This window comes from Cariama cristata, unplaced genomic scaffold, assembly GCF_000690535.1.
Source record: "Cariama cristata isolate BGI_N322 unplaced genomic scaffold, ASM69053v1 scaffold13832, whole genome shotgun sequence".
Taxonomy (NCBI): Eukaryota; Metazoa; Chordata; class Aves; order Cariamiformes; family Cariamidae; genus Cariama; species Cariama cristata.
This window is the reverse complement of record NW_009602233.1, coordinates 1-26855: the sequence shown is the minus strand read 5'-3', so window position 1 is coordinate 26855 and position 26855 is coordinate 1. Positions and strand designations below refer to the sequence as shown.

At 37.0% G+C, this 26855-nt stretch overlaps 1 protein-coding gene across 1 annotated transcript; it reads left to right on the top strand.

Annotated features, from left to right (window-relative positions):
• Positions 1-523: 523 nt before the first annotated feature.
• Positions 524-21433, top strand: LOC104157368 (testis- and ovary-specific PAZ domain-containing protein 1-like; the record flags this gene model as incomplete). The annotated part of the gene is made up of 13 exons (XM_009694676.1): positions 524-609; positions 1331-1468; positions 7576-7668; positions 7956-8071; positions 8831-8888; positions 9538-9597; positions 10673-10844; positions 12194-12294; positions 16313-16478; positions 17335-17499; positions 18560-18763; positions 19765-19948; positions 21223-21433. Coding segments are annotated over 13 exons (1754 nt in total), but the record flags the coding sequence as incomplete, so codon positions are not given.
• Positions 21434-26855: the final 5422 nt, after the last annotated feature.

Genomic DNA, 26855 nt, shown 5'->3' with positions numbered 1-26855 from the left:
AAATCTGTTATCGATAATAAAGTTCTAAAACCATGTTTCATGGTTAAGAAACCAGTAACTTACATTGGGCTTAAGCTTGATACTGCACTATTTAAAACATAGAGTATGAAAGGTTTTATTTCGATTCTGGAAAAATAGTCTAAATTTATGGCTAGTGATGTGGGAATGCAAAGATTGCTGATAAAGTGGGGGTTTTTTTCTTTTTGAAATTAAAACTTCTGGATATTTTTATTCCATTTCTTTTCTTATCTCTCTAAGTTAGAGTAGAAACCTTGGATAAAGTAGTGAAGTTTTTAATTTAAATATGCTTACTCTTGAAGTTTTGTAAAGTCTCGATTTTAGGGTAATTAAGAAAGCTGTGACTTAAATTACTAGCTTTAGATTGTATTAATCAAATTTTCATTAATCATTGCTGTGACTTGAAGAAACTATAAATATAAAGGAAAATAAGATAAATGAGACTGGTTTCAGTAAGATTTCAGTTTATTACATGATCCATTTATTGCCCTCATCCTATTTTTAGATTACAGATCTTCAGGAAAAAGTCCTTTACTGCCATTGCAAAATTACGGAAATTTTGAACCATGGAAGATGGAAGAAAATGCACTTGTGAGTTGTTAAATCCTTAATGATTTCTGATCCTTTGGCACTGATTTTGTTATGGATATTCAGACAATTCTCCATATATCTAGGCAGAAATTATGAATCTACGTATTTTTATGTTTCTGCTCCTCTAAAGATGATCTCGCTGAGTAAATACAATTTCTGAGAACAAAATCAATGATGAGGGGACAGCTATTCACAGTGGAGCTTTGTTGATTTTTATTTCCAACTTAAGCAAAATCAAATTACGCTTTTTGCTTTATTGTTTTTGTAGAACTGAAAAACAGACAAGATTTCACATGTTTAAGACAGACTGCATTATCCATTATACTGAGCACTGAAAAAGAGTAAAGGAAATTGATGGCCCAGAATTCTCAGACTGTTATCCAGAGCCATGCAGGAGTTTGTCACCTTTCTTCCTCCTCTCTACTGACTGTCCGTCTCATTTAGCAGTTCCTGCATTCTCTCTGTCTGTGGTCTTCAAGACAGATTTTTGTTGTGTTAGGCACTAACACAACATGACAAGGGATTGATCTTGGTCTGCTTTGAAATGCTGCAAATACAGCATAGAGATGAGGGTTGTTTCAAAGGTTTAATTGTAGATCATGTATTTTTTTGCTTTTGTTTATAATTTGTAGGTATTTTGAAATTCTCAAAAAAACCCACATTTTTGCTTTCAAAAAATATTTTCTGTTGTGTTTTTCTGCTTATTTTAATTTTATTTTAGGCTTCTCGTTCAGTCCAGCAGATCCTCCAGATGATTGAATTGCCCCGTAAATACTGCAGATTTTATTTCATGACTTTGCGTGGGTGTGAAAGAGCAAAATGTTGGTTTTGGCATGTTCCTGAACAAGGGGATGAAAAGGTAAAGAGATTTATTGAAGAAAGGAACAGATTGTAAGTGTGAACACTTTTTAAATGCAAAATGACATTTCCTGTGTTCATTTATATATGGAAAGGGCGTAAATTTCAGAGATTGATGGATCAAAAAATGTTCAGAAATTCTTCCTCTCAAGGTCTTTTAAAGTTCTTTTTTTAAAAAAGTAGAATTTTGAGCTAGTAGACTTTTTCAGAGAATAGACATCAGCAAAAGAGCAAGAATTAGACTGTACGAATATAGAGTAGTAGAATGGGGGGATTCTGAGACATTTCTATCCCAAGCATCAAAGACGTGTAAGCAAACCCAGACTTTATATGTATTCTTAAAGTCAAAAGCCATCTATGGTATATTCCTTTCTGCAAGTTTTTTGCAACAAGGGCATGTTTGTTTAAAGATGCTGTAATCTCCTTAAATGGAGCAATGATTCTCATAATATTTGCAAGCAAAAATACTTTTCCAGTAGTGGGCAAAGTAGATGTGTTTTCAAACCATTTAACAAAGAAATTATGAGTCTGTAATACTTCCAAGAACTGTGCAAGGCAAGCTAAATGTGCTGTCATGTAATAAGATTTTGGGACTGGCTGTATGAAACCATGATTTAGGCAGTTCTGTAAGTCACTTGGAAGTAAACGAAAGCGTTAAAACAACTAAACACAGACAAATGCCTAAACTTGTCCTCACCAGATCTTTCAAGATTTATTTCTTATCTCCCATCTTATTGGTATGACTACAATTTTGTCATTGGTGTCAGTAAGAAAGAAATTACAGAATCAAAATGTAAAAAATAATTTATGGTGAAGCTGTTAGACATAAATACTGGAGGAAGGAAAAAAGGTAGCATCTAAAGGAGCCGATCCATCTCCTTGATATCTTATCCACCTCCTTGACACGCTGTGTCAGAATTTTTAAAATACATCAATGTGTTTTGGTTTTATTTTTCTTAATGTTTTCTCTTTTCCTTTTTATGTCTCAAAAAAGAGCTGGTTGGGTTTTTTCCTAATGCTTTGTAAGCCCTTTGAAAATTTATATGACAGCTTAAAAATGCTAAGAGCATTTGAGAGTGATTTTGTACGAGACATTTTCCCTTTTCCTCAATTGTGAAAGATCTTTGTCAAGCTGTAGTGAATATCAGTAATTTTTCAGCTAGTTTGTACGAATTACCATGGTTTGTAGTGCTTCATTATATACAGACACATTAAAGAATTAAATTGTTTGCCTAAAACTATTAAAAATCCATTCCATTTGATTTTACTTGTGATGCAGCACTCCAGCACACTTACTGTTCTGCCCACCAAACGTAGACTAACTTTCTTTGTAGTCTGGACGTATGCTTTGGATTTTGTTTGTTTGTGTATCTATTTTATTTATTTTTTTTAGAACTGTCCGTTTAAAAATTATAATAGGCCAAGCACCTCATGGTGGCACCAAAGTACATAAATGGAAGACAGGTAAAGCAGCAACAAAATCATCGAGTCAAATACAGGGGAAATAAATCTCTTTAGGAACTGTTATGCAGACTGGTAGTCCACTTGCTTAGTACTGTGTTTTCAGTGATGACCATTGCCAGAATTTTTGAAAAGAAATGCCTTTCCCCGTAATGGATATTCCTTCCTTTTCATTAAATAGCAGGTTGATGCTTTAAGGCATAACTTAACTAGGATTTAGCACTCTTCACAGTTGTGGTTGATCACACAACACAGCAGTGATTTAATTCATAAAAACATCATATGTTTTGAAAATCAATGTACTCTTGAGCTCAACAAGCTCTACAAGTTACCACGTTTGTTTTTTTTTAAAAGATGCCTGTAATTTCAAACAGTGAAATCTCTTTTGTCTTAAGCAAAGTAAACAAAATCATTAAGACCATGTTTTAAATACTTCCCAAAGTATTTAAAGGGGAGGTAGGAATCTTAACAATGTGTATCAGTATCTGATGTGGACGGGTGGGTAAATAAGATGAAGCTGGACTCTTCTCAGTGGTGACCAGTGAAAGGACAAGAGGCAGTGGGCATAAATTGAAATTACAGTAAATTCAGTTTTGCTTGCATGACACTTCAGTCTGTAGCATAGATAATAATTGCACAGTTAAGTGGTTTGAAAACATGTCTTCATGCAAACTGTATGTCTCTGATTTTATTTTAGCTTTGGGCACCTTACTCGTTAACTTTTTTGCACTCATACTCAGTAAAGAAATGTTTACTTTTTGTGACTTCTTACTCTTTTTTTTCCTTGATCCTAAGAACCTCTAACTGGAAACAAACAGAATATAAAATAGGAAGATTTATGTCTTCATTAATGTCGTCTTGCAACTTCCTGGCCTTGAGTATACGCTTCTGTTGTGTTTTGGGGTTGGGGGGGGAGGTTTGTTTTGTTTCTGTTTGGTTTTTGTTGGTGTGTTGTTTTTTTTTAATCTGGCTTCCTAAAGAAATGAGACTTAAAGTTGCACTGTCCTTTTATTACTGTCTTTAACCACCTTTTAAATCATTTTTGCACCTGTTGGTCATTTTTGGCCATGTTTAATATGGAGCCTGTGTCTCAAAGATGCCACAGGGTTCATAAACAGAATCTCTTGTAAGAAGGATCCTGGTTTTGATCTCACTAAGCGAAGGGCTGCAGCATGGGGTTTTCCCTCTTATTAAACATCAGAGTCCACACTGACTGGGAGGTGCTGAAGGATTTAATAATTCTGGTGCTTGTTCTTCTGATCTAAGCACCTCTGTTACTGTAGTAGAACTGTGTTTTAGTGCACAGTTGGTTGCTTGTATAAAATACACAGCCCTTTGGTAACATTTTTTATTAAATTGTCATGTTAAATGAGTTGTGGAATCAACTGATAGATGACAGAATAGTGTGAGGTATACTACCTTTTGAAAATGGGAATCGACCCTTTTGTGTACCTTCATTCGAGATTTATTATGGTTAACTCTAAATTTAGTTTCTTACGTTTTTACATGGCCTATAGGTTCAGTTACACCTTTTGAAATCAAAACAACTAAATCAACTGAAGCCTCCTTAGAGCTGTAAATGAAGAGCATGTTTAGTTTCTTCTATGAATGTAATGTAACGCGTCCCGTGATTAAATACTAGTACAACTGGATTTTCCGAGCAATTTCACCAATACTTGGAACAGTCACAGGTCCAGATGCAATCTTGGCTTTTTTGGGGAGTCAGTCCAAAGAAGGAGGAAAATAGATTCCAAAAGGAAGCAAACTAATTTACGTACCATAAGCATGTGCTGGAGTTTGTTTCGGAAATGCCCTCAGCCACCTGGGATTGTAGATTTGGATTAAATGAGTTAACCCATTACCAAGGGACACTGCATATAAGTTAATGATCAAAGATTCTACCTGGTTTTCTGAAAGGTGTATCTTAGGCTACATTTCAACAACATTATGACACTGTTTCAAAATAGAAACAGTAAGCTTTATTTATATTCAACATACTTAGATTTACAATTTTTGTATATTTTGTATATTTACAATTTCTTTGACCTGATCTGAACAGGTTAATGGTTTTAAAAGAAAAAAAAAGGATGTGTTGGCCACAAGCCAGCATCTTCTGCTTTCATGATAATTCTTTTGCTGTGTGACAAACTCCATGAGTGGATCCTGTCTAATTTTGAAGTTGCATGGAAAAATAAACCTGACTCAATTCTGTAATAACATGAGTACTAATTTAGGGCATTTTCTGCCTCTTAATTTTTCATTGTTTCACAAAATAGTATTAAATATGACTCATTTACATTGCTGTGGAGAAAGATTGTAAGTGTTCCAGAAGTGACAAAGTGTATCTGAAAGGGTGGGTGGGGTTTTTTTTTCCTAACTTGGAATTCTAAGATTTAATCTCAGTAGTCTTTATTTCTTCATCTGCAGAGATGGAGCAAAATGTGTAAGTATCACAAAGCTGACAGCTTAAGATGTTAAGACAAGAATGTTCCAATACCTAATAACACACTATAATACCTAGTTGTGGATTGTTTGGGGGTTTTTTTAATCAAGTGTGGTCTGGGTGAAATGGTTCATTAAATCAAGTTAGTTCTGAGTTTTTTTTCTCCTGTGTCCTTATGAGTGATTCTTTGTGATGATTAGTGTTAACAGCTTCATTTTTAGATGATTTTTTGACTGCTTGGTACATTCATGTAATTTTTGTTTATCATGTTTTCACTTTCACCTTTTTGCTTCCCTTTCTCTGTTTGTTGACAGTCTGCCAAGTTTATACTAATTCTAAAGTAACTATTTTTTCAAATTCTTTTTTTTTGTTTGCTGTGAGTATATACACACACATGCATGCAGTTGTGGTCCCAGCAGCTCCTTTCCCAATCATTTCATCTACATTATTTTTCTATTTGATTTGCTGTCCCTTTGACAGTGCCTTTGCCTGCAGACCCAGTTACCTTCTTACACCATTTATCAGTATGTATGGGTTAAATAGAAGCAGTGTAAAGCTCGTTTCCTTATGGAACTCATGTTTGTGGGTAGTTCGTTTGTTTGGCATAAACTGAGGTAACATTTTTCTATGGATTTTTTTTTTTCTTCTTCTTTTTCTAGATTTGCATGGCAATACTTAGGACATACATTAGTATCAAAGAATCAGGCCTTCTAAAACGTGCAGGTATGATATAGTAGTAGCTTTTGATGTATCTTTGATATTTGCTTATTTAAAGCAAATAGGCTCTCAGGAGAGAAATGGGTGCTACTTCAACAGTGAGTTAGAAGTTCTGATTTTGAAGGAATACATCCAATCCATGTCTGTTCATGTTCCAGTTTCCCATGGAGGCTAGGTATTTCAATACACAGTTATCTCCGGAGGTTGTTATAAATCTTACTTCCACAGAAAATGAACTTGACCTGAATGGAGCTAGACTTGAGAGTAGAAATGAGTAACTGGGGCAGGGGGGAGGTTTAACAGAACCAAAATTTTGTTAAGGCACTTTTGAGCACCCTGGCCAAACATCACGAATCCGACAACTTTAGAATTAAGCTCTTGAAATGAAGTGCTATTACAGCACCCAGACAGCTTTAGTTTTGTCCTTTCACATTACCATATATGCAATTATGATTAACACTTTTTAGGGACTGTAGTTGGTTCACATCCATCTGAGCTTTTGAGTTCAGTCAGAAAGAGCTAAATTCTACTCTGGACAATCATTCCTTTTGTATCTGTCCCAAGCAGTGCTGAAATTTTTGAAAGCTTATTAGAGTATAGCACAATGTGACTGTGGCATCCAGTTGCACCCTGTGTAGTAAGGTTCCTATGCTGAAATACTGAGAATTATAATGCAGATAACACTGGGTACCAGGAGGGTACAGTACCTGTCAGTCAAGGCTAGCACTGGCACAGGTTCTAAGACCATGCACCGTGATAACACTGCACTTCACTTCCTAGAGCTTCATGTCTGGAAAGGCCCTGCCACCTTGATGGGCTTACCAAATCGAACGTGGGTTTGTGCATTTTTCTTGTGCTGCACCAAATGAGCTAAGCTTTCTTGAAACCTACAGGGCTTATGGTGTTCAGGTCAATGACATCAGGTATTTCAGAATAGTCTGGGTCTAGTAAGGTTAACACTGTATCCAATCTGGATCCTTTCATCCATTTTTCTCCATATCCCTGTCCTATAATATCCTGGATAATTAAGGGTTGTTTCACTGCATTTAAAATTTAAGGAAATAACCTGTTTAAATAGTTGGCATCAGTTACCCCAAAATGAAATTAACTTAATTGCTTTTTCAGTCCAAATATTTGTGAAATATTACAGAGAAGTTACTCCTGGTGCGGATTTTGCTTCTCAAGTGCTGAATGATCTTCTCATTTCTTTGCTCAAGAACTGTTTGTTGCAGGAAGTATTTCAGATATTTAATGTAACTATGCAAATCAATACACTGGTAGGTGACCTTTTAATATTTTAAAATCTTTGATCTATAGTTCTTAGTTTCTTGAGTACTATGCCATTTGTAGTAATAAGTTTGGTTTTACTCTGGTACTCAAATCTTGGGGAGGAGGAAAGAGCAATTTGAAAGTTCCTATTATAAACACACTAAGCTTTCTAATTGAACCGAGTTGCAAAACTGATTGTGCTTTTTTGTCTAAATTAGCCAGCTGTAGATGTTCTTCTGAAAGTTTTTGAGCATGTGGCTTCTTTGAATATAAGAGACGCTGTGCCTACATTAATCAGTACCTTTTGTAAGGTATGAGTTTGATTGTACTACTGCTACTTGGTGCAATTTCTGAAATACCTTGCCTGTTTTAAAACTCAAAACATACCATTTTAATATTATTTCAGTACTATTTTTTAAAAAGTTATATTGTGACTAGCTGAATTTGTGGTATGGGTTTCCATTTATCCCTTGTTTTTTGACTGAGATTCACTGTGATATGTTTTTTCCCACTGTTGGTTGCCACTTGCCTCGGGAAATAGGTAAGTGATCACAATTTTTTGTATGTTTACTTTTCTTCCCCCTGTTTGATATTACAGCTCATTGATGCTGGTATGTTCCTTGAGTTTGAACATTTTGACTGTATTATTAAGTTCCTTCATCAATTGCAAGTTTCCAGTCAGGAAATAAATACTGTTTTGAACATAAAATCCAGGTATGTCTTTAAGGAGCTATTTTATAATTGTATCTGTCTAGTTCCTTCTTCAGGTTCTATTTTTATAAATTTATGTAAAAAATTTTAAAAGGTGATTAGAAAATGCAAATTTAGTGGTTTGGATGAAAATTCTATCATATCATGCCTAATTGTATTTTAAAGTGCTGTCAATCTACTGTGCTCCAAAGATCAAGGGTTGTTAAGTCAAAACTTAGATTCTGACCACAGTTACAATTAGGTTTTTCCATATTGATCATCCTTGTACAATCTGTTCCTAGCTGTGCTACAAGTTTATGTAACTGTTGTCAAATTAGAAACATCATGGTTTAATATATCATTTAGGCCTGCATAAGCAAACAGTACTTCTGCAATAAACAGCCCGTCTAGGCAATAAGAGGATTAGTTATGATCTGAAGTAGTTTTCTGGTTTCATTTACTGTGCAACTGCTTAAACACTTGTGCCAGTGCAACTGTGGAGAAGTTTTGCTAGATTATGCTGGGCGAAATGTGAAATCACAGCCCAAATCTGTTCCAAAACTATTGATGTCTTCCCATCACTTGGACAAGATGGTGGTCCTTTTTTCTTTTTCTGTATCATCTGCATCATACACACACACAAGTTGAGAAACTAAATTTGTGATTCATAAATCTTGGAGGAAACCAAAGATGCAGCACCTACTGTGTGAAAACAAGCTATCACTGTTTCAAATGAAAGCACTGTGGAAATCATTTGCTGCTTTTCATACTTTTCCCATAAAGTACCTTTCAGCCACGGATCTCAGTGTTTTACCAGTGCAACTTACCACACATGTTGGAGGTAATTTTTATGACTTTTCAGGTCAGGAATCTGATTCACAAAGGAATAACACTTCCCAGGTTGCCTCAGCATGTATGAGTTTTCAGCACAAAGTGAGAAGCAGTCTGTATCTATGAAGACTGAGCAGCAGTGCTACTCCAACTACATGTGTTAGCTCATTCATGTGTAGGTTATGTGTATCTACATGATAGCATCACACTGGGTAGATGTATCCATTGTTTCAGTGGGAGCATCAGAATAAAGTACTACGCTCCTAGGTATCTGAAGCTGAATAGCACTTTCTTTCATGTAATTTAACTTTTTTTTTTTTACCTTTGTGTCAGAAATATATACAATAGAGTTCTGCATTTACTTAATGGTTTGGAAGTCTTTTCAGTTACATTTCTACTAAGACAAGGGAGTATTTTCCATGAAAATAGCTCTGCTCAATTATTTGCTTAATACATATACTGACTTCTTTCAGCATGATTGTAAATGTCTGTTTTCAGTGTCCGGTTTGCATAGTGTGCAGTAAATAGGATCAAAAATAACATCAGTTTTTGGTTCATATATGATAATTTGTTGATCACCTTCTGCTAGTGCATAGTTTAGTTCAATAGGATGTGTTAAAATTAAGTATTAATGTTGTTTTTCTTATGAAAGATTTCAGGAAAGACATTTTGAAAAGAACTGGCTTTTTGACTTCAACTTGGCAGCAACTGAAATTCAGGTACAGTATGTGCATTCCTCAAGCCTGTTGGCATACTTAAACCATGACTTCTTTTAAACGTGCAAGAAATAGCAATTTCTACATCATTTAAAATTAGTGGGCTTTATTATTAAGTATATTGAGTTTGCGATAAAATATTTTTCTTGCAAAGCCATGTTTGGGAAAGATTAACGTGCTGGGGAAAACTGTCTTGGGCTTTCCTGTGATGTCAGTATTTTAATTTACATACTTGCAGGTTTTTTTTCTTGGTTTTGTGTTTAATTCAAAGATTTTACAATTTTAACCTATTATTTCCTATGCCTTACATTTGTTGTGCTTGTAATTGTTAGTGATACATCATTCCTCATCAAAAAAATTATTTCATATATTATTTAGCAGATAGAATTAATATCTAGTATAAAAAGGCACAATTGTAAAAGGTTGTAATTGGCAACGCTAAGCAGGTATTCTAAAGAATAAGAAAATATTATAAAAAATTCTTTAATTAGACGCTTGCGTCTTTCATATTCAAGGGCAGATTACTTATTATGCACAATTATAATATAGTGTACATATTATCACACCTGCACAGATCCTGACACAAAAATTTAAGAAGGGAAGAACCAGGACTGATTCTTTTTCTCTTAACACCAAATTCATCAAGTGATCTGGCAAGCAAAAGATTAATTCATATAGAAAATAACCATCAATTCGGCATGCATTGTGCAAAAAAAAAAAAAAAAAAAAAAAAAAAAAACAAAAACAATAAAACCAAAACCAAAAATTGTAAATTGCTGGATGAATGCCAATTCTTAAATAGTATGAATAAATTATGAGCTTCCCCAATTGGGGTCACGATGTAAATGGAAAAAGGATTTTAATTTCTTGAGGGACAAAAGTGATTAGCAGTCCATGCAAGTTAGGAAAAATGTAACTGTGCTGTATTGAACACGGAGGTTCTTGGCAGTAGCGTTTCATCTGCATCTTTTTTTCAGCTTTAAGTCTATCCCAGGTGTATCTCTCAAATTTCAATGTAGTTTCTGTTTGGTGTTCTGGAAGCAAGTTCGCTTATATTTATCCCTTGCCTTCTTCACAGCATTGCAGGGAAAAAAGTGATTGGACCAAGCTGGGAGCTTTGTATGTTAATGCGAGAACTGGATGCGAACATTTTGATTTTCAGAAATTGTCTTTATGTGTTGCTGAAATACTAACCAGAGATTCTGAGACAGAAAAACCAGGAGTTCCTTTTTGTGATTTTGCTGATGCAGGTAAAATTAAGATGCAAGAGATGCTTATTTTTTGTCCCTATTCTTTGTAGCCTTTTTAAAAGAGGTAAAAAACCAAATTTGTATACTGTTTTCTGAATATCCATTAATTCCGTATGTTACAATATTAAGAATTTCTTGAGTTGTAAATACAGTCAGCTAAAATGCTCAATAGAAGCCATTTTCTAGTAGAAGTAAAATCTGCAGTGCTTACACTTAAAGTCAGAGAAAGTTCTGAAAGAAGAACATTTGAGCTTTGTGAAATCAAGAAGAGAAACCAAAACTGTTGGTCTTCTAATAAGAATGTCCTGTTCTCAGGACAAAGGCAAACAATTCTAAGTATTGTCATGTGAAGTGTCACCCTCTTAATAGCATAAATAAACTTTAGAGCTGTAAATACAGATATATATATTTGTATGTTTGAAAACAAATTGAGCAGGGTTACATCATGTATATAACTTGCACTTTTTTTAGCAATTTGGATTTTCAGAATTATTTCATTCTCTAAAGAACCAAGAATTTCTGCAAGGACTGGGTCCACAAATCACCTTCTAGTTTTTTAATATTTCTGACAGGTTTTCTTACCCTTTACCTCCTTATGTCCCTTCATTTACACATCTGGATCATTCTTCCAAATAAGTTTGCAGAAAAGTGAGGCTCAATGAAGTGTCAGTGGGATATTAAAGCATTTTATAATGGATGACTTGTATCTCTTTCAACCTGTATTAACTACTAAAACATGATGAGTATTTATTCCAGATATGTGACATGACCTTTCTGACCACAGACTTTTATATTCTAAAACAGCTATCACAGCTTCTAGGGCTGACACAGACAGAAGACTTTGTGGGGCTTGGAACTTAGACTGTCTTCTCTAGAGCAATGGTCTCCAAACTGATAGGCACCTCTGTCAGTAAAAAATTTTGAGCACTCACCCCCAATTTCTTTCTTTCTTTATAAATTGTATACATGTACGACTGCACTAAATATATCAAGTACATTATAAAACATACACAAAACCAGAAATTAAAAAGATGAGATAAAGATGAAATAAACACTACTTTTTAAAATATTTTATTTTTATTTTTTAATGGTACAAAAAATATTTTCTTCCCATACCTGAATGGTTTGTTGTGCTCACACCCTGCTTTGGAGACCGCTGCTCTAGAATACCAACAGTGCTTCCAAAGTGGTTGTAAAATATCGTTGGAAAAACTTGTAATTACTCAGTTCTATAATGGCAAACATTTCAGAAAATGTATTTAATATTTTCACAATTACTGTGTTTTTCAAGTGTGTAATTTCTTTAAAACTACATGTAAAATTAAAAAAAATTTTTTTTTTCTTTACAGTAATAAAAAATTCACAACATAACGAAGCAGACAGAATTTTCATTGGAAGGAGTGGGATAAGTGTAATGTATTCTTATCACAAAGTACTGCAGTGGATGAAGGTATACTGGACTGTAGGAACCTGACTGGAAGAAATAGAATGAGTCATTTCTTTTCTAGATGTTAAACTTCGTTTCTCTAATTGAATGGTTGGATGTGCCACCTGCCTTCCCACCATCTTAGTACTTCTTAATTGTCCAGCTGGATCAAAGTATTTTATTGTGCCTTTCTGAGCCGTAGTCTTCTGTGGAGCCCGTCATAACTTTATCTTGCAACCTAGAAACTTGATTGTTCAGGTTCATCTTTTGCCTTTTCTGAGCTAAGGATGAATCTGGATTAGGAGACAGGTCTTCCGAGAGATTATGGGGTGAGGTGCCAATGGGATTGTTTCCCAGAAACACCACTTTCTTCCATCTGGCAATACTGCTGTATTCGGAGACCTCCCAACTCAAGCAATGTTTGCAGAAGTTTGGGTAGGCCCTTTCCTGCACTGATGCTTCTGAACCTGACCTCAAATGGATAAGGCCAGGAAGACAGAAGAGGAAGCATAGCATGCATGTGGTGAACTGCTCGTTGCCCAAAACATCACTAGAAGTGCTTTTCTTCCATTGAATCTGGGGTTCCAAGTTCTGTGAATCTTGCAAAGACTCAGACCTCACAAAGAAATACCTTTTACAATCCTTTTTTTTGCTATCAAATATAACAAAAGGCCAGGGTTAAGACACTAGACCTTTCACTGGATGTTTTACACTCTTTAGGCCTCATGCAGTATTGATCCTAAGTTCATTGCAGCAAGATCCCTTTCAATGTTAAATTTGTCTTTTTCTTCCTGGAAGGAAGCAGTGACATGAGCGGTGACAACGTAAGAAATAGTATAAACCACAAATGATTTTGGAGTGTATTTTGCTCAGTGATCACATTCTGAGCTTACCTTTGTGTCGATGGGCCTGATCCTTGGAACTAATAACTATGCTGCACTGCGATGTTCCTCATCCCATACAAGATGATTTCCAGCAAGTATTTTTATGAACAAAAGCAAACACTCCTCTTGTCCCCTTTTGTCTCTTGGGTTTTTTTTTTTGTGAATTATCCTCGAGGAACCCTTTCTAGTTTGCATCAAAGGATTAAAATGTCTTTGTACTGTTGTCTCTAGGGGATGACCTTCAGGAATTCTGTTATGTAAAACCTATGCACTGCTCGGTCTGTTTCCAGGATCTACCCAAGCCCCAGGAGATATTTTGATAGAGGTGCTTTGTTTCGGGGCAATACACCTCTTTTGATGAATCATTAATTTTGCAGCATCATCTTGTTGAGTTGAATGGTCTTTAGCAGGTCTTTATCAAGCTGCAGCACAGTGTGGTACTGTTCAGGAGTAAAGGGAAGGAGAGAGGGTCTTTGCATTAGCACTTTTGTAGTACTGCAGTAGAACTTTTTTAAGCATTTTTGTTCCACGGAACTCACAGCACAGTTAAGATATTCCTGGCCATAGAAGAGATTGGTCAGTGCTCACATGCCCATCAAAGAGCTTAGTTTGGCTTGGGTTTTGGCTGTCATCCTCAGCAGAGACAGCATATATTCTGTGTTTGTAGGGAATTGCCTTCATACATTTTAGCTGTTTTCCAGATCCATCTTAAGGGAGATCCTGATATTTGGGTTGCAGGACCTCTGATATTCCAAGGAGGTTCATCTTTATGTCCTAATTTCAGAGGTGCAAAGTGACAAAAGCGTGGGCAGTGTGTCTCTTGTATAACAGGCATTACTAAAAGTAGACAGTTCTTACAATACTATGATTTTCTTTTTTCATGTCTAGAGCAAAAGATCATTGCTGCTTTGAGAATGTTGTGTGAAGTATCAAACCCACCTCTCAACAGACTGCTCACCAAGATCCTCAGATAGCCTTGTAGATAATAGGTGTTGACCATGTGGGAGTGTGAATGAGCCTGTGCTCTGAATGATTTTTATTAGAACTGGCAGATCCCAAATGGATCCGTGCTTCAGGGATGAACGAGAACTGTCATTCCTACCTTTCTCCAACCGGTTTCACTCCATTATATGTACTGGAGAAGTCCTTAATCCTGTGGTTATGTGCTAGTATCTGCTTGATCCCATGTCATGTTTCTTCCAAAAAGTGGTCCAGAAAACAAGATGGTGATGGATTTGTTCTTCCTGCTGTGCCCAAAGTAATTTTGGCTTTAGGACATGCCCTATGCCATTTTATTAATATGTTGGACTGCCTAAAGCTCTAGATGTGCTTTTCGGATAACTTTCCCATCGTGAACGTCAAACCTCTTTATCACATAGCTTTGATGCTTGGTAGCTCTTAGGGGTGAAATATGTATGCTCCTTGATGCTGAAGAGAATATTCTTTGTAAGAGCTAAGGAAAGTTCATAAAACAGATGTACTTTGAAAAAACATGCAGACTTGAAATGTATGAATAGATCTTCCATGGCGACAGCTCTTCAGGCAACACTAGACTACTTTCTGGATATTTACTTGTAGAGAATCCTGCAACATTAATGCTCCTTTGGCAACTATTTCATCCCCTTCCTATTCTAACTATTTATTGTCTTGAAGGACTTTGCTATGATTTATTTTTACCCAACTTTTTATTACTTCAGAGGATTGGTCAGAGGTTCTTGTCCAGTTAAGGATCTCATTCCACAACTGCATTTTAATTGAGTGCCCTTCCTTTATAGATAATTTGTGCTTATGGCTGCATGCTTTCCATCTTTCTATAAAGACGCACTTCTTAGTGGCCCACCGTTTTGCTAGAAGGATGGAATAGATGCAAATCCTCCTTAATTTTGCATTTTGTCTCTGGTTTGCACTTAAAATCTTTAAGTTTCTATTTTGCTGTGAAAGTTTCACCTGGTATGTATTTTCTTCCTTCAGCCACATACATCTACAGTTGAATGGGTTCTTTACACCTTAAATGTTAACCGCAATGATGTAGTTAGTATTCTTTTATGGGTTATGCTGAGATAAACCATTGCAGATACCTGTAGGCCTTCAAAAGTCTCCAATTTTGAGCATATGCCAGTCCACAGTATGTATGTGCTTATGCATAAAGCATTTTCAAAAAATGACCTTCTGAATAACTAAGTTTCATTTTCTGTCGACTTCTCTGTTCTCCTAAACCTCCCTTTCTCTCTACCTTCACAACCTTCGTTCTGCCACAACGCGTGCACACACATGACCATGATTTTTAATAAGCCACCTCCTCATTGATGCACCCATTAAGTAAGAGCTGAAAGATGTCTAGTTTAGAGTTTCATTTGTGGTGTTTGACAAGGTGCAGCCAGACAGGACAAGTGCTGAATCCTGCCTGTCCTTGCCTTGCTGGGGACATTAATTTGGTATCCCACCTTGACTCGATCATCATCTTGTTTAGATTGGTCAGATTATCTTTGAGACTGATACCTTTCTTCCATCTTTGACTGAAAAGACCAACCAAAAAGTTGTGAAGAGGAAGCTTCTGTAGGAAATCAGTCTAAATATCAACCTGCAATATGATGATAGAGTTGTTGGTTGTTAACTGTTGGCCAGATAGGCCCAACTTTTTCCAGCTTATTCTCCTGCTGGGTACAATTATCAGTGTTTTCTTCGGCTTATGCTGGAGTAATTATTTCAGTTTAACAATTATGCCTCTGCTGCAAAATGAAAACTCTGTATGATCTTTTCAGAATTTTATAGGTTGTGTAGCGCTGAATGGAATCAAAAGGGTGAAAATACTAATATACTGAAGTAAGCAAATACAAATTAATTGCAAAGTATGTTAAAAATTCTGTATAGGAACATTATGTAGTAGAAATAGCGTTACAAGGAATAGTGTGCTGGGAACTGTGCAACAATAGGTTGGGGGCGGGGGCTTGCCTACACAGTCAAAAAAACCCTAACTATTCATTAGAAATGTTACTATACTTTTTCTTTCCCTGACTCATTTTGGATAACTAAACTGATGCCTATAAATCTGTATCACCGAATTAAATCTGATGTATTTTGTGTAAATATACTCTTGTGTTCACTGATACCATTGCTTTCTCTGACCATCCGCCTTTCCCTTCTCCCTCTTACGTTAGGGAAGGAAGGTTTTGGATAAATTGCATGAGCTAAAGATACATTTTACGGTCTTGAAAGGACTTACAGGGCCAGAGAGTTTAGCATCAAGATGTCAAATTGTTAATAAAGCTGCAGAAATTTTTCTTAAAACAGGAAGTTTGGATGGAGCGACATGGGTATTGAGAGGTAAGCTTGTCTTATAAAAAAAACTGAGTTTTGACTTAAATTTGAACAGTCCCCTTCCATGACAGATTTCAGATAAAAGTTACAAGCTGGTCCATGTTATTAAAGTTAATAATACTAGGACAACAAAAATGAAATGTGATCCATCTTACTGGTTAGTAGTATTCTTGGTATGTATAAGAAATATTATGACTAATACCAAATTTTCTCAGAAAAGTTTTCACAGTAGTCTGCCATCAACTTCTTCTCAAAAGCCTACCATAATAAGGGAGGGGTGCAGCTAGGAAAGTGATCTTGCCCCATGTAGACTTCCTTTGAGTCAGGTGACATCGGTGTCAAAAGATTTTCAGGCTTGAGTCAATGTGCAGTGTTTCTTTACCCCTCACAGTATCCACGTTTAGTAAAACAGCTTTAGAATAGTACCATATTTCTCCAATTAAATAACATGTAATTACTGGCTTTTTGGAATTCTAATGTGCTGAAGAGAAGAAACTCAGATGTATACTTTACAGAACACTTTCTATTCTTGTTTAATATTGAGGATCTGAAATTTGCTATTCAGTTTTATAAATATGTATATATCTATGCACATACATATACACGCATGTATATTTATATATGCCACTGATAGTCCATTTTACTACCATGATATTTAATAAAAGGGATTATTTACAATATAAAGGTTCAGAGAGTTCATCTGATAAGTATTGATGATAATGAATTATTAATAACTAGAACTGTGTTTTCTGTGAAATTCTGAAATTTGTTTTCAGCTACAGTTTACAGTATATTCTTAATGGCCAAAAGTCTCAGCATGCAGCAGTTCATAGAAATAACACTGCCCTGTTGTTTGCCACAGAGTCAGAGTGGACCACAAATGCACCATTGTGGCCCTGTGATAAAGTGGATATCCTCAATCGACATAACCTGTTATGTACACTAGTGCACAAATACTTGACGAAGAGTTTATACAGGCAGGCATTTGAAGTTCTGCGGAACTTACCTGGTTTTCAAAATCGTTCTGGTAAGTAAAGAAAAAGGTACTGTGTTAAGAGCTAAAAATTTAACAGATGATTCTGTACTGTTCTTTTTGTTTGTTTTCCAGCTAAAATTTGTTGAAGAAGGAGGATGGTTTTAGACAAGCCTTTTTTTTTTTCCCCAAAGAATGTAGTGTCGGTTAAAGTATGTATTGTACTCTGCAGCTCTTGACACGCACACGTGGAGTTTATACACCTGTCCTCTTTTTCCAATTGGCTCAGTTACACAGGGCAAAAGGAAGGACCCACTAAACTTTCAAGAATCACACAGAGTCTATACAATGAAAGAAAACACGGATATCATCAGGACGATTCATTTTATCTTAACTTCAGATGAATGCATTGCTTTTTTTCTGTAACTGAGCTAGCTGACCTAGACCTTTACATACCATGTTAACAACTGAGTGCTCTTTTGGACTCAGTTTATCTGACAAATTTTGGATGTGTACTTCAAGATGAGATGCGTAGTTACTTAGGCTCCACTGAGGAAACCTCAGCTGATTGCTGTGTGTAGGTCTCAGTCCTGTTGCCAGTGTGTGCTTTTAGGTATGTTAGGAGAGCTTAGTTGGAAGACCATCTACTTGGAGAATCCTAAAAGGATCTAGCCCTTTGAGGCATGAGGTGGATACAAGGCTGCTCAGCCCTGCCAAGAAGGGGACAGTTCAGGGGAAGTGGACGCTTCAGAGTAAGAGTAGAAGTAACACTTGAAGCACCAAGGTGATCTTTATTGGTGCAGATTTTAAGTCTGAGAGATCAGGTGAAGATTGTATTTATAGGCTTGGGCAAGTGGATATATTTTTATCTGATCCTGTTGGTTTTGGCAGCCAATTATTGCTTGGACCTTAATGCTTCTCTTTCACAACATGAATGAACTAAGTGTATGAAAAGACTTTTGGTGAATAAAGCATTAGCATAAGTTATCTCAATCTTGTTCCATTTTGGTGATAGAAGCAAGAGTCCTGATTTAGGTACTGATTGAGAAGCGATTCTTCAATTAGATTTGCCTTTGACTTAATTTAGTAGTTAATATTCTTCATTTCATTTCAGATACTGTAAATGTTTCTCAGTACAACTGCCTTTTTAACAAGCTGATAAAAGCCTGTTTTGAGAGCAAGAATCTTGGGGTCTCATCTTCTGCAGTAGACTTCATGCTTTCAAAAAACATTGCTATTGATTTTTTTTTACTTAGAGAATTAATCACAGCTTTGGGAAGAAGTTCTTTGTGGTGTAAAGCTAGGACCTATTACAAAAGTAAGTTGCTTCTTAAACAGTATACCTTCCCTTATGTTCTTTGGGTAACATACGCTCATAACAGCTCAGTATGTTGGGGAGAAATGGGAATGGTACTTTCTGTGTCACTGTTGAATTTATTTGTAACCAGAATGTTTATTGGGAAATAGTGATAGTTGAAAATGTGAATCAGTGCATACTACCTGGCCTGAAATAAAAGTAATTCTGTTAAAAATAAGTTTTTTACATCCAGAATACATTCAGAATTTGAAATTTCATAATTTCAAAAATGTGAACCCTGAAATGGTTAACGTGTATCCTCTTCATATTTTCCTCTAGGTAGATTAGATTTCTTTGAGTCTGTGATTGTTTCCAACTCCCCACTTCTGAGCTAAGATAATACTGGGTGTGCTACTCTGATAGGGTCCACCAAGAGCCATCTCCATATTGTCACATTATTTACTGTTTGATTCCACCTTAGAATTGTGGCAGTTAGCAAGGTACTTAAGGAGTCCATCCCTCCAGGGATGGATACTTGGCTTTGTTAACATGGAAAGGATTGATTTTCCTCCCCCCCCTCCTTTTTTTTTTTTTTTTCTTCCCCCCCCCCGGGATTCTGTATAGATTGGGTCTCTGGGATCACTTGGCACAAGAAAGGGGAGCAAAGGGGGAGATGCTGTTCAAATATTCTCTCACTGTGATCATACTTAATAAAGAAGCTGTGTGGCCTGTCCTAAATTATACTTGTATTTTTACGCACTTGGAGTCCCTGGATTTCTGACAGAGCTTTTTAATGATTGCTGATAATATTCACTGATAAAAATAACATTTTACAACAGTGAATATTATGAGTGAATGCTATGTGCTGTGTTCTCAAATCAGGCCATTTCCAAGGTGAAATAGTAAAATCCATTAAGAGTTTGGGGCTTTTTTTTCCACATTCTTAGCCACATACCAAAGAAAACAGATCTATGTTCAGTATTGGTAATCCTAATTCCTTACGTTTCTGCATTTACTCTCAGGTGCTTTATCATTGGGTTGCTACCCACCACTGCAGGGAAATTTATATCACAAATTTTTGAGAATTCCGTCTTACCTGTCTGAGATTGAGATGCTGCTGGCCATTGAAATATTTCTTGTTTCCAATGCCAGTGATATTCAGAGTCCAATGGCTACTAGTCAGACTCTTCAAATAATACTGAAAAGGTTTGTTGTCAGATATGTATCATTTTGATTGTATTTATCCATGTGATCATGTAATTAACGATAGATCTTATTTTCCATTGGCTGGGAAGGAGAATGCTTGATTTTAAACTTGTTTTTTAATCCTTGTTTCTAAACTGGTTATAGAACAGTAGATGTTTGGGTTTTGTGTAGCAGAAAAGTAATTGTTCCAGAGTGGTAACTGGCCTGTGTTACCTAACTGAATGTGTCTACTGCACTAAGAGTGTACTGTATTTTCAAAAAAAGGGTAGCTTGATGTCTTGCTATATAGATTCTTGTGTTGTGGTTAAGCAGTGGAGTAGAAGGGCATGGTCAAAATGTTACTCCTTTCAACAAGCAAGTCCAACATTTTTTGGCTGTTTTTTGGAAAGTGCACGAAGCCATTTTACTTTATTATCTTTATAGGGGATACCTCAATATTAAATTTATTAGATTTTTTGCCCTTTCTGGGAGCCTTAATACCTTCAAATAAAAATGTGTTTTGTTGCTTTTTCCTTTTGTCCATAAACCACGAACCACTGTTGCTAGATTATACCTATAATTTATTTTTCAAGACGCCATTTTCTCTGAGGCTGACTGGCTCAGCATCAAAATGTTAAACTGCATAGAAAAGCTACATTTGTTAAGAAGGATGAAGAAGGGCATCTCAAACTGAAGTCCTCTGTCTTTCTTCCCCTCTACCTTTCCCAAGGAATATGTCTCTTAATTTTGTTCTTTTGATAAATGAGAAGTTTTTTTAACTCTTGTTTTCATGTGTATGCTATTGTACCTCTGGTTGTTTGCTTAAAGAGTCAGTTCTGCTCTTGCAAAAACATAGGCATGTCACTTAGGCACATCCTTATTCCAAAAGTGATTGCATAACAAAAATGAGTAATCCTTTTGGATTCAAGCATGTACATGAAATCTTGCTATATCCAGTTCATAAAATGGTTTATATTCCTTTACTGAATTTTCCATCCCAGAGTCGAACATTTCTTCATGAAATGTGCTGTGAATATTGCAGACCTACTGTGCACTGGCATTAAATCCCGTTAGTTTTCGTTACTGTAAAATATGTTAAAAATATACTTCTAACTTCTTAATTCTTCAGAATAATCAGCTAAAGTTTGTCTGGAAATTAATATAATCTAAGTGAAGTAAACACAAGGCATTGTTTTAATGTTTTTGTAATCTTGTTGCCAGTATATAAAGCATCAGGCAAGCGACACAGGGCCTGTATGGTACCTAATTTTGTATTTGTGAAAATTCACTTACAGATGTGAAGATCAGACAGTTCAGAATAACAGTGACTATCAAGCGGCAGCAGAGAGACTGATCCTGGCTGCTCATATATCTGATCCAAAGCTTTTTCTTAAGCATATGACAATGAATGTTAATATGGAAGAAGTTTACAGCTTGGAGCTTACATCTGCTCTAAAATGGCTTCAGGAGAATATGAAATGGGCTGGGAAGGTCTGGCTGTTTTAGTAGTCAGTAAATGGTTAAAGCAATCAGTGTTGAAAATAACACAAATTAATAAAAGCAGTTCCCACTGTGCTGATTTACAGCAAGGCTTCAAACTCAAGTTGTGTTTTTAAATACTTCCATTGATGATAATGCAGATAGTAGCACAGAAAGAGTAATGTTTTTCCCTACCTATATAGATTGTCACACTGACTTGCATAGATGTTTTGTAATGGCATTGTTAGATAATGAGGAAGCTGCAGCCTCAGAACCTACATCCTCCTTTTTTACAGAGAATCTAGCACTGTTACTCTTCTCCCAGCAGGCGATAGTATATAAGTGCATTGATTGAGTGCATCTACTATTCTTGTGTGAGATGTTTTTCACATTGCTTCATAGTCTGTAGAAGTAATACATGTTTCTTTGTGTCTTCCTCACAGTATCCTGTGAGGATACTGTCCCATCTGTGTGCCCCTTAGATCTTAAATTTCCTTACTCCAAAAACCCAGTAAAAAGCACTGAGAATAAAATAATTTCAAAATCACTTGAGACATGCCTGACTTAGGATACCTTACTTGACAGAACTGAGAGAGTCTACACAAGTTGCTCACAGCTGAAGGTTTAGTTGTGTCTTGGTAATAACTTGTCTATGGCTTCACATTTGTATATGTGCGTACTTCCACTGAAAAGGAAAACTTGCTTTCTCTCTTGATTGTGCTCTTAGAAGGAAGTAATTTTGCCCATTTTTTAGTTTCTGCCCAACTGCATGATGAGATGGAGGCTTGTAGCAAGCTGGTTCTAGCATTCCTGGTTCTTCAGGAATTTTTTTTCCCATCTGCAAATTCTGAATCTGATTTGGAGCATGAATTGCTTAAGTCACACTTCATCTACTGATCTGCAGCCTGAGTAAGAAGAACCCAGCATTTCGTATCGGGGAAAACTCTCTTGGCAAATGACCTCTGTCAAAGTTGATACTTGCCTGAGCTCCCCAGTTTTGTGGTGTTCCAATCTCCAGTACCAGCCTGCACAAAAGGTGCCAGTAATACAGTTCTTTTGGTCCTGCTCTCCATCCTCTTTACAGCTTTTTGTGCTGAAAATCTCCATTCTCTTGGGTATAGAAGTTAACGGGTTTTTTAAGGCTATTCCATCATAAGTGAGATCAAGATGGTGGCATAAGCCTTCAATGTTTGAAAAATCTTTCCCTGGTTTTGTGGCAGCATGAGTCTGTTCCCAGTTCGAGCAGCATTATTGCAGGTGTCCTTTGCGCCTCTGAATCGTGAAAGCCATCGTGAACTTAGCGCTGGATGATTATGGAGGGTTTTGGAGGGATGTCGGTGTTTTTTTGTTTGGAGGGGTTGCCACTCTAGTCTTGAGGTTCATGCCATTAATCTGATGTCTTTAATCAGATCGACAGTTGTTAGATTCCTTACCCTCGTCAGGATCAGGTCCTGACCCTTTTCGATACCACTGCTCATCCAGTCTGTCTGGGAGTTGCTACTGGAAGAGAGAGGATTCAATCTGATGACTGCCAAGATCACTGCCTGCCTCCTGTGCCACCTGTACAGAAAAATGCAAGGATAGAGGCTCTTGTCTTTTCACAGGGTATCATTCTCCTGTAGGCAACTCATCTGCTTTCCTTCAAAAAAAGTGGTAGATTCAGTACTAACAAACAGATGGCATTTCTTTAAAAGCCCCTTACCTCAAAATTTCTGTTGAAGAACAGTTGACACTAGCTCAAACAGACTTCAGGTTCCACCACTCGGTATTCACCAAGATGGCTCTGCCATCTGTAAGGCAATCCACTTGGTCAAATCCAGTAGCATTCTTCTGCTTTTGTTTCCCAGTAGCTGAAAGACTGGATAAGAAGTGATCACGTTTCAGATGAGGGATCTGAACTGACGTTCTTCCAGCCCCTCCAGCATTAGTGGCAAGAGTAATTTTGGAAGGTTTCAACAAACTAAAACTGGCAGTGAGAAACTAAGTAATTTTTGCTAATTACTTTTTGTAAGATCCTTTGTAGCTTAATCTCCCTTGGAATTAGGCTGAGGCTGTCTGAACCTCAGCTAAATCCCGTATTTCTGTAAGCAATACCAGATGTGGCTAATACTGTGTTTGAGAGATGCAGAAGGACAAAATTCTCTTAGTAATCTGTATGGCTTCAAAGCTTGGGATGTTCACGACATTATTTTTGCCATTATAAGCAACCTTGAATTTTCACTTAGATCATCCTCAGAAAAAAAATTCCAAATGTTGCTTTATTTTTCAGACAGAGGTTAATCATTGACCTTCTAGCTTAACTTGAGGCTGTGTAAAATTTGTGCAATGTTTTGGCTCCATCTCCCGAGTATCATCTTCAGCTGATAGGATGCAATCTGTCATGTTTTATATTAACAAGCAAAGCAGGCTCCCCACATCGTTGCTTAGAAGTTTTGTTACAACTGGTGCATCTGGTGTTTCTGTCAATGTAAGTGTTTCTCCTTATCACCAGGATAAACCAGTAGGCAATTTAAACAACTTTACCGTATTCCACATTGTTGTACTGTCTGGGTCCACTTGAAATACCGTTCAAATCTGGTCATTTTGATGTGTATCGAAACGCCAGAAGGGTTTCTTGAGCAGCATTCTCGGTACCATTTTGGTGACAGAAGTTCCATGTGCTAAACAGGACAAACTCCAGCGTGGAATGGAAACGAGCCTGGAAAGATGAAAAAAATTTTTCCAAATAATAAAGTTAAGTACAACAGAGACAATGCAGTTTTGCAGAGTCAGCCACTCAGTACCTGTATTTTTGCTTTTCTCCAGGTATAAGTTACTGTTTCTTGGTAGCTGAAAGAACGTGTCTGTTTGAGGTCAAGCAACGTGTTTGATGTATTTAATTTTTCATATAGGAAATAAAATGTATGTTTACCTGTTTGCAGAGAGAGAGAGAAAAATGTGCCAAAAAAAACTTTCCTATGCTGTGCTGAATAGCTAGGTCTAGACAACGCTGTGCTCCTTCAGTATGTTGTTAGATGCATGAGAAATTCCCTTTGTAAAAATCTTTCTTCAGCTTTCACTGATGACAAGGTACGCTTTTGGAAAGATAACTTTTGTTAGGTATGGAAGTTTCTTCTAACTAAATCAGAATAGTGTTGTTTGGAAGTCTTACCACAATTTTATTTCAAAACATTGATAGTTTTGAGAGTTTCTTAATCCACATTGGGGACGAAGGTGAGAAGCTGGAAATAGAAGCTTGATAGTTTGATGATGTTTTGTAAAGAGCAATTGGGGGGATCATTTTGGAGGAGTTGTTAAGATGTTAATAAACGTTTTTCACTCTTTGAAGTATCCAAAATATCTGTGAGTCAGTACTGTCATTAACTTAATTCCGTTCAGATCCCTGTATTCATATTCTTAGGTATGCAGGAGGATAGGCAAATGACAAAGTAGACATGGAGAGTTTAATATCTCATAACTAGTACAAGAATCTAGAGTATGATATGCTGCATGAGGAGGTTAAGAATGTGTGAAATCAGTCAGACTATGCAGTTTTTCACCACGCCATATAGCACATAATGTAGCAAATGCTCATGAATAAATCGAGCTGGAACTCCCAGCTGTGGACATGGCCAGCTTCCAATTTTAACTACCGACTTGAGCGGAGGCTACAGCTACGCATATGGGCTGTGCTCAGTTCGCTGAAGAACTCTAATGGGTGTTAGTGAGAGTTTCACCTGAGGAGAAATAGTAAAATTAAATGTCCCTGGTGTAGTAATAGAACTTTACTTACCAAAATCTTAATGCCATACTCCTCAGCTTAGTAAAATACAGCCACATTAAGAGCAATCACTGGCTCACATTTTTGTCCTTTCGTGTTCTCCAGATGTGTCTTGCATCTTTGCAGGGGCTTTTTTGGCAAATCCCAAATCTACATTTTTCAGTCTTAACCCCTTCTGCATAATTCTTTTCTAAAATGACTAGAATGATGAGTAGTATCAAAAAATGAATGCTGATATTATTGGCCTCGGATCTTCTGTGCCATTGCACGTGATGGGACTGGAGAAACTGATGCCGCTTTTTGACCATCTGCAGACCAAGGACAAGGACAGAAACAAAGGAGCAAGGAGAAAATGGCTCAGTTGCCGCTTGCATTGCTTAAATTCTGCTTCTGTTGGGAGATAAGAGGTAGTCAAAATACAAACTTTTTCAGATGTTAATTTTATCTGGTATAAAACAAGCATTCCATTGGGAAACAACTATGCTGCTCTTGCTAGGCCAGTGGGATGTATCCTGGGAACTGATAGGGAATAATGAGACCAGATGAAGCCACAGTACTACTCCCGTGGAATATTGTGGTGATACTCATAAGCAGTTAAGTGTTGAGACCTTTAGCTAAAAAAGTAGGAATTCATTCCCGTGCTTGGAGGGTGCCGGGGGTGCGGTGCTCTGGCTCCATTTGAAAATGCATACCCTAGGCAATGGAGCTGGTATCTGGCAGTGTCACCTGCTGATTACCTCTCCCAAGTTATTTTATTCCTCACCGAGTTAAAAGAAATCCCAGGTGAAATGAACAGCACACTTCTCTGTTGAACCAATTAAATTTATTTTTCCATCTGCATAATTATGCAACCAATGTGCTTACATAACTGATGGCTTCTATCAGGAAGCAAAAAACCATGCTGCATGTTACGGAAATTATGCAAATCCCCGAAGGGCTGTGAGAGTGTTAAGTTGATTTAAAGCTTCACTGAAGTACAGATAGTTCCTAAACCTCCTCAGTCCTCTTTTTAACCTTTTCTGCCTGGACATGCAATAGATTGTATGCAAATAACTCCAATCCCTGACGGGTAATCTCCCTTTGTTCTGACACCCATCAGCAACAGACGTTTTTGCATTGAGGTTGCACGTCTCTGCATCAGCTGCTTCTTGACACCAACTACCTTGGAAGAAAAAAAGATATGTACATGTACATATACATCCAGTATTGGTAATTCCAGGAAAACAGCTTTTGCTTTACCCCTTGGGACTGCGGAGCTCAGGGTTGTTTTTTCACCCTTTTGGTGTTTTCTTTCTGCAGAACAAGTGAAATGTGAAGCAAGTATTTGGGTAAACCCCTTCCATCATCTTCACGAAAGAGCAGTGGTTTCTTGCATCAGGGATTTTTCCTGCTGTGTCCCCGAGTAACAACTGTGGACATACTCTACTATCGGGACAGTCTCTCTGCATCTTTTGTTACAGGCCTTTGAGAAACGGCTGCGATACCATCATTCGGCCTTACGAGATGGGGTGCAGTTTGCAACCAAGGGCAGCAGCAACACCTGAAGCGTGAAATCAATAGCCATGGCGCGTTCGTTTCACCTAACCCTCCGGTCCCCGGCGCGTACCGCTTACGGGAGCGCTCGCACGGCTGCGGACCCCACCGCCATCACCGCCCGGCGGGCGATGCCCCCTCAGGCGGCCCTGAGGG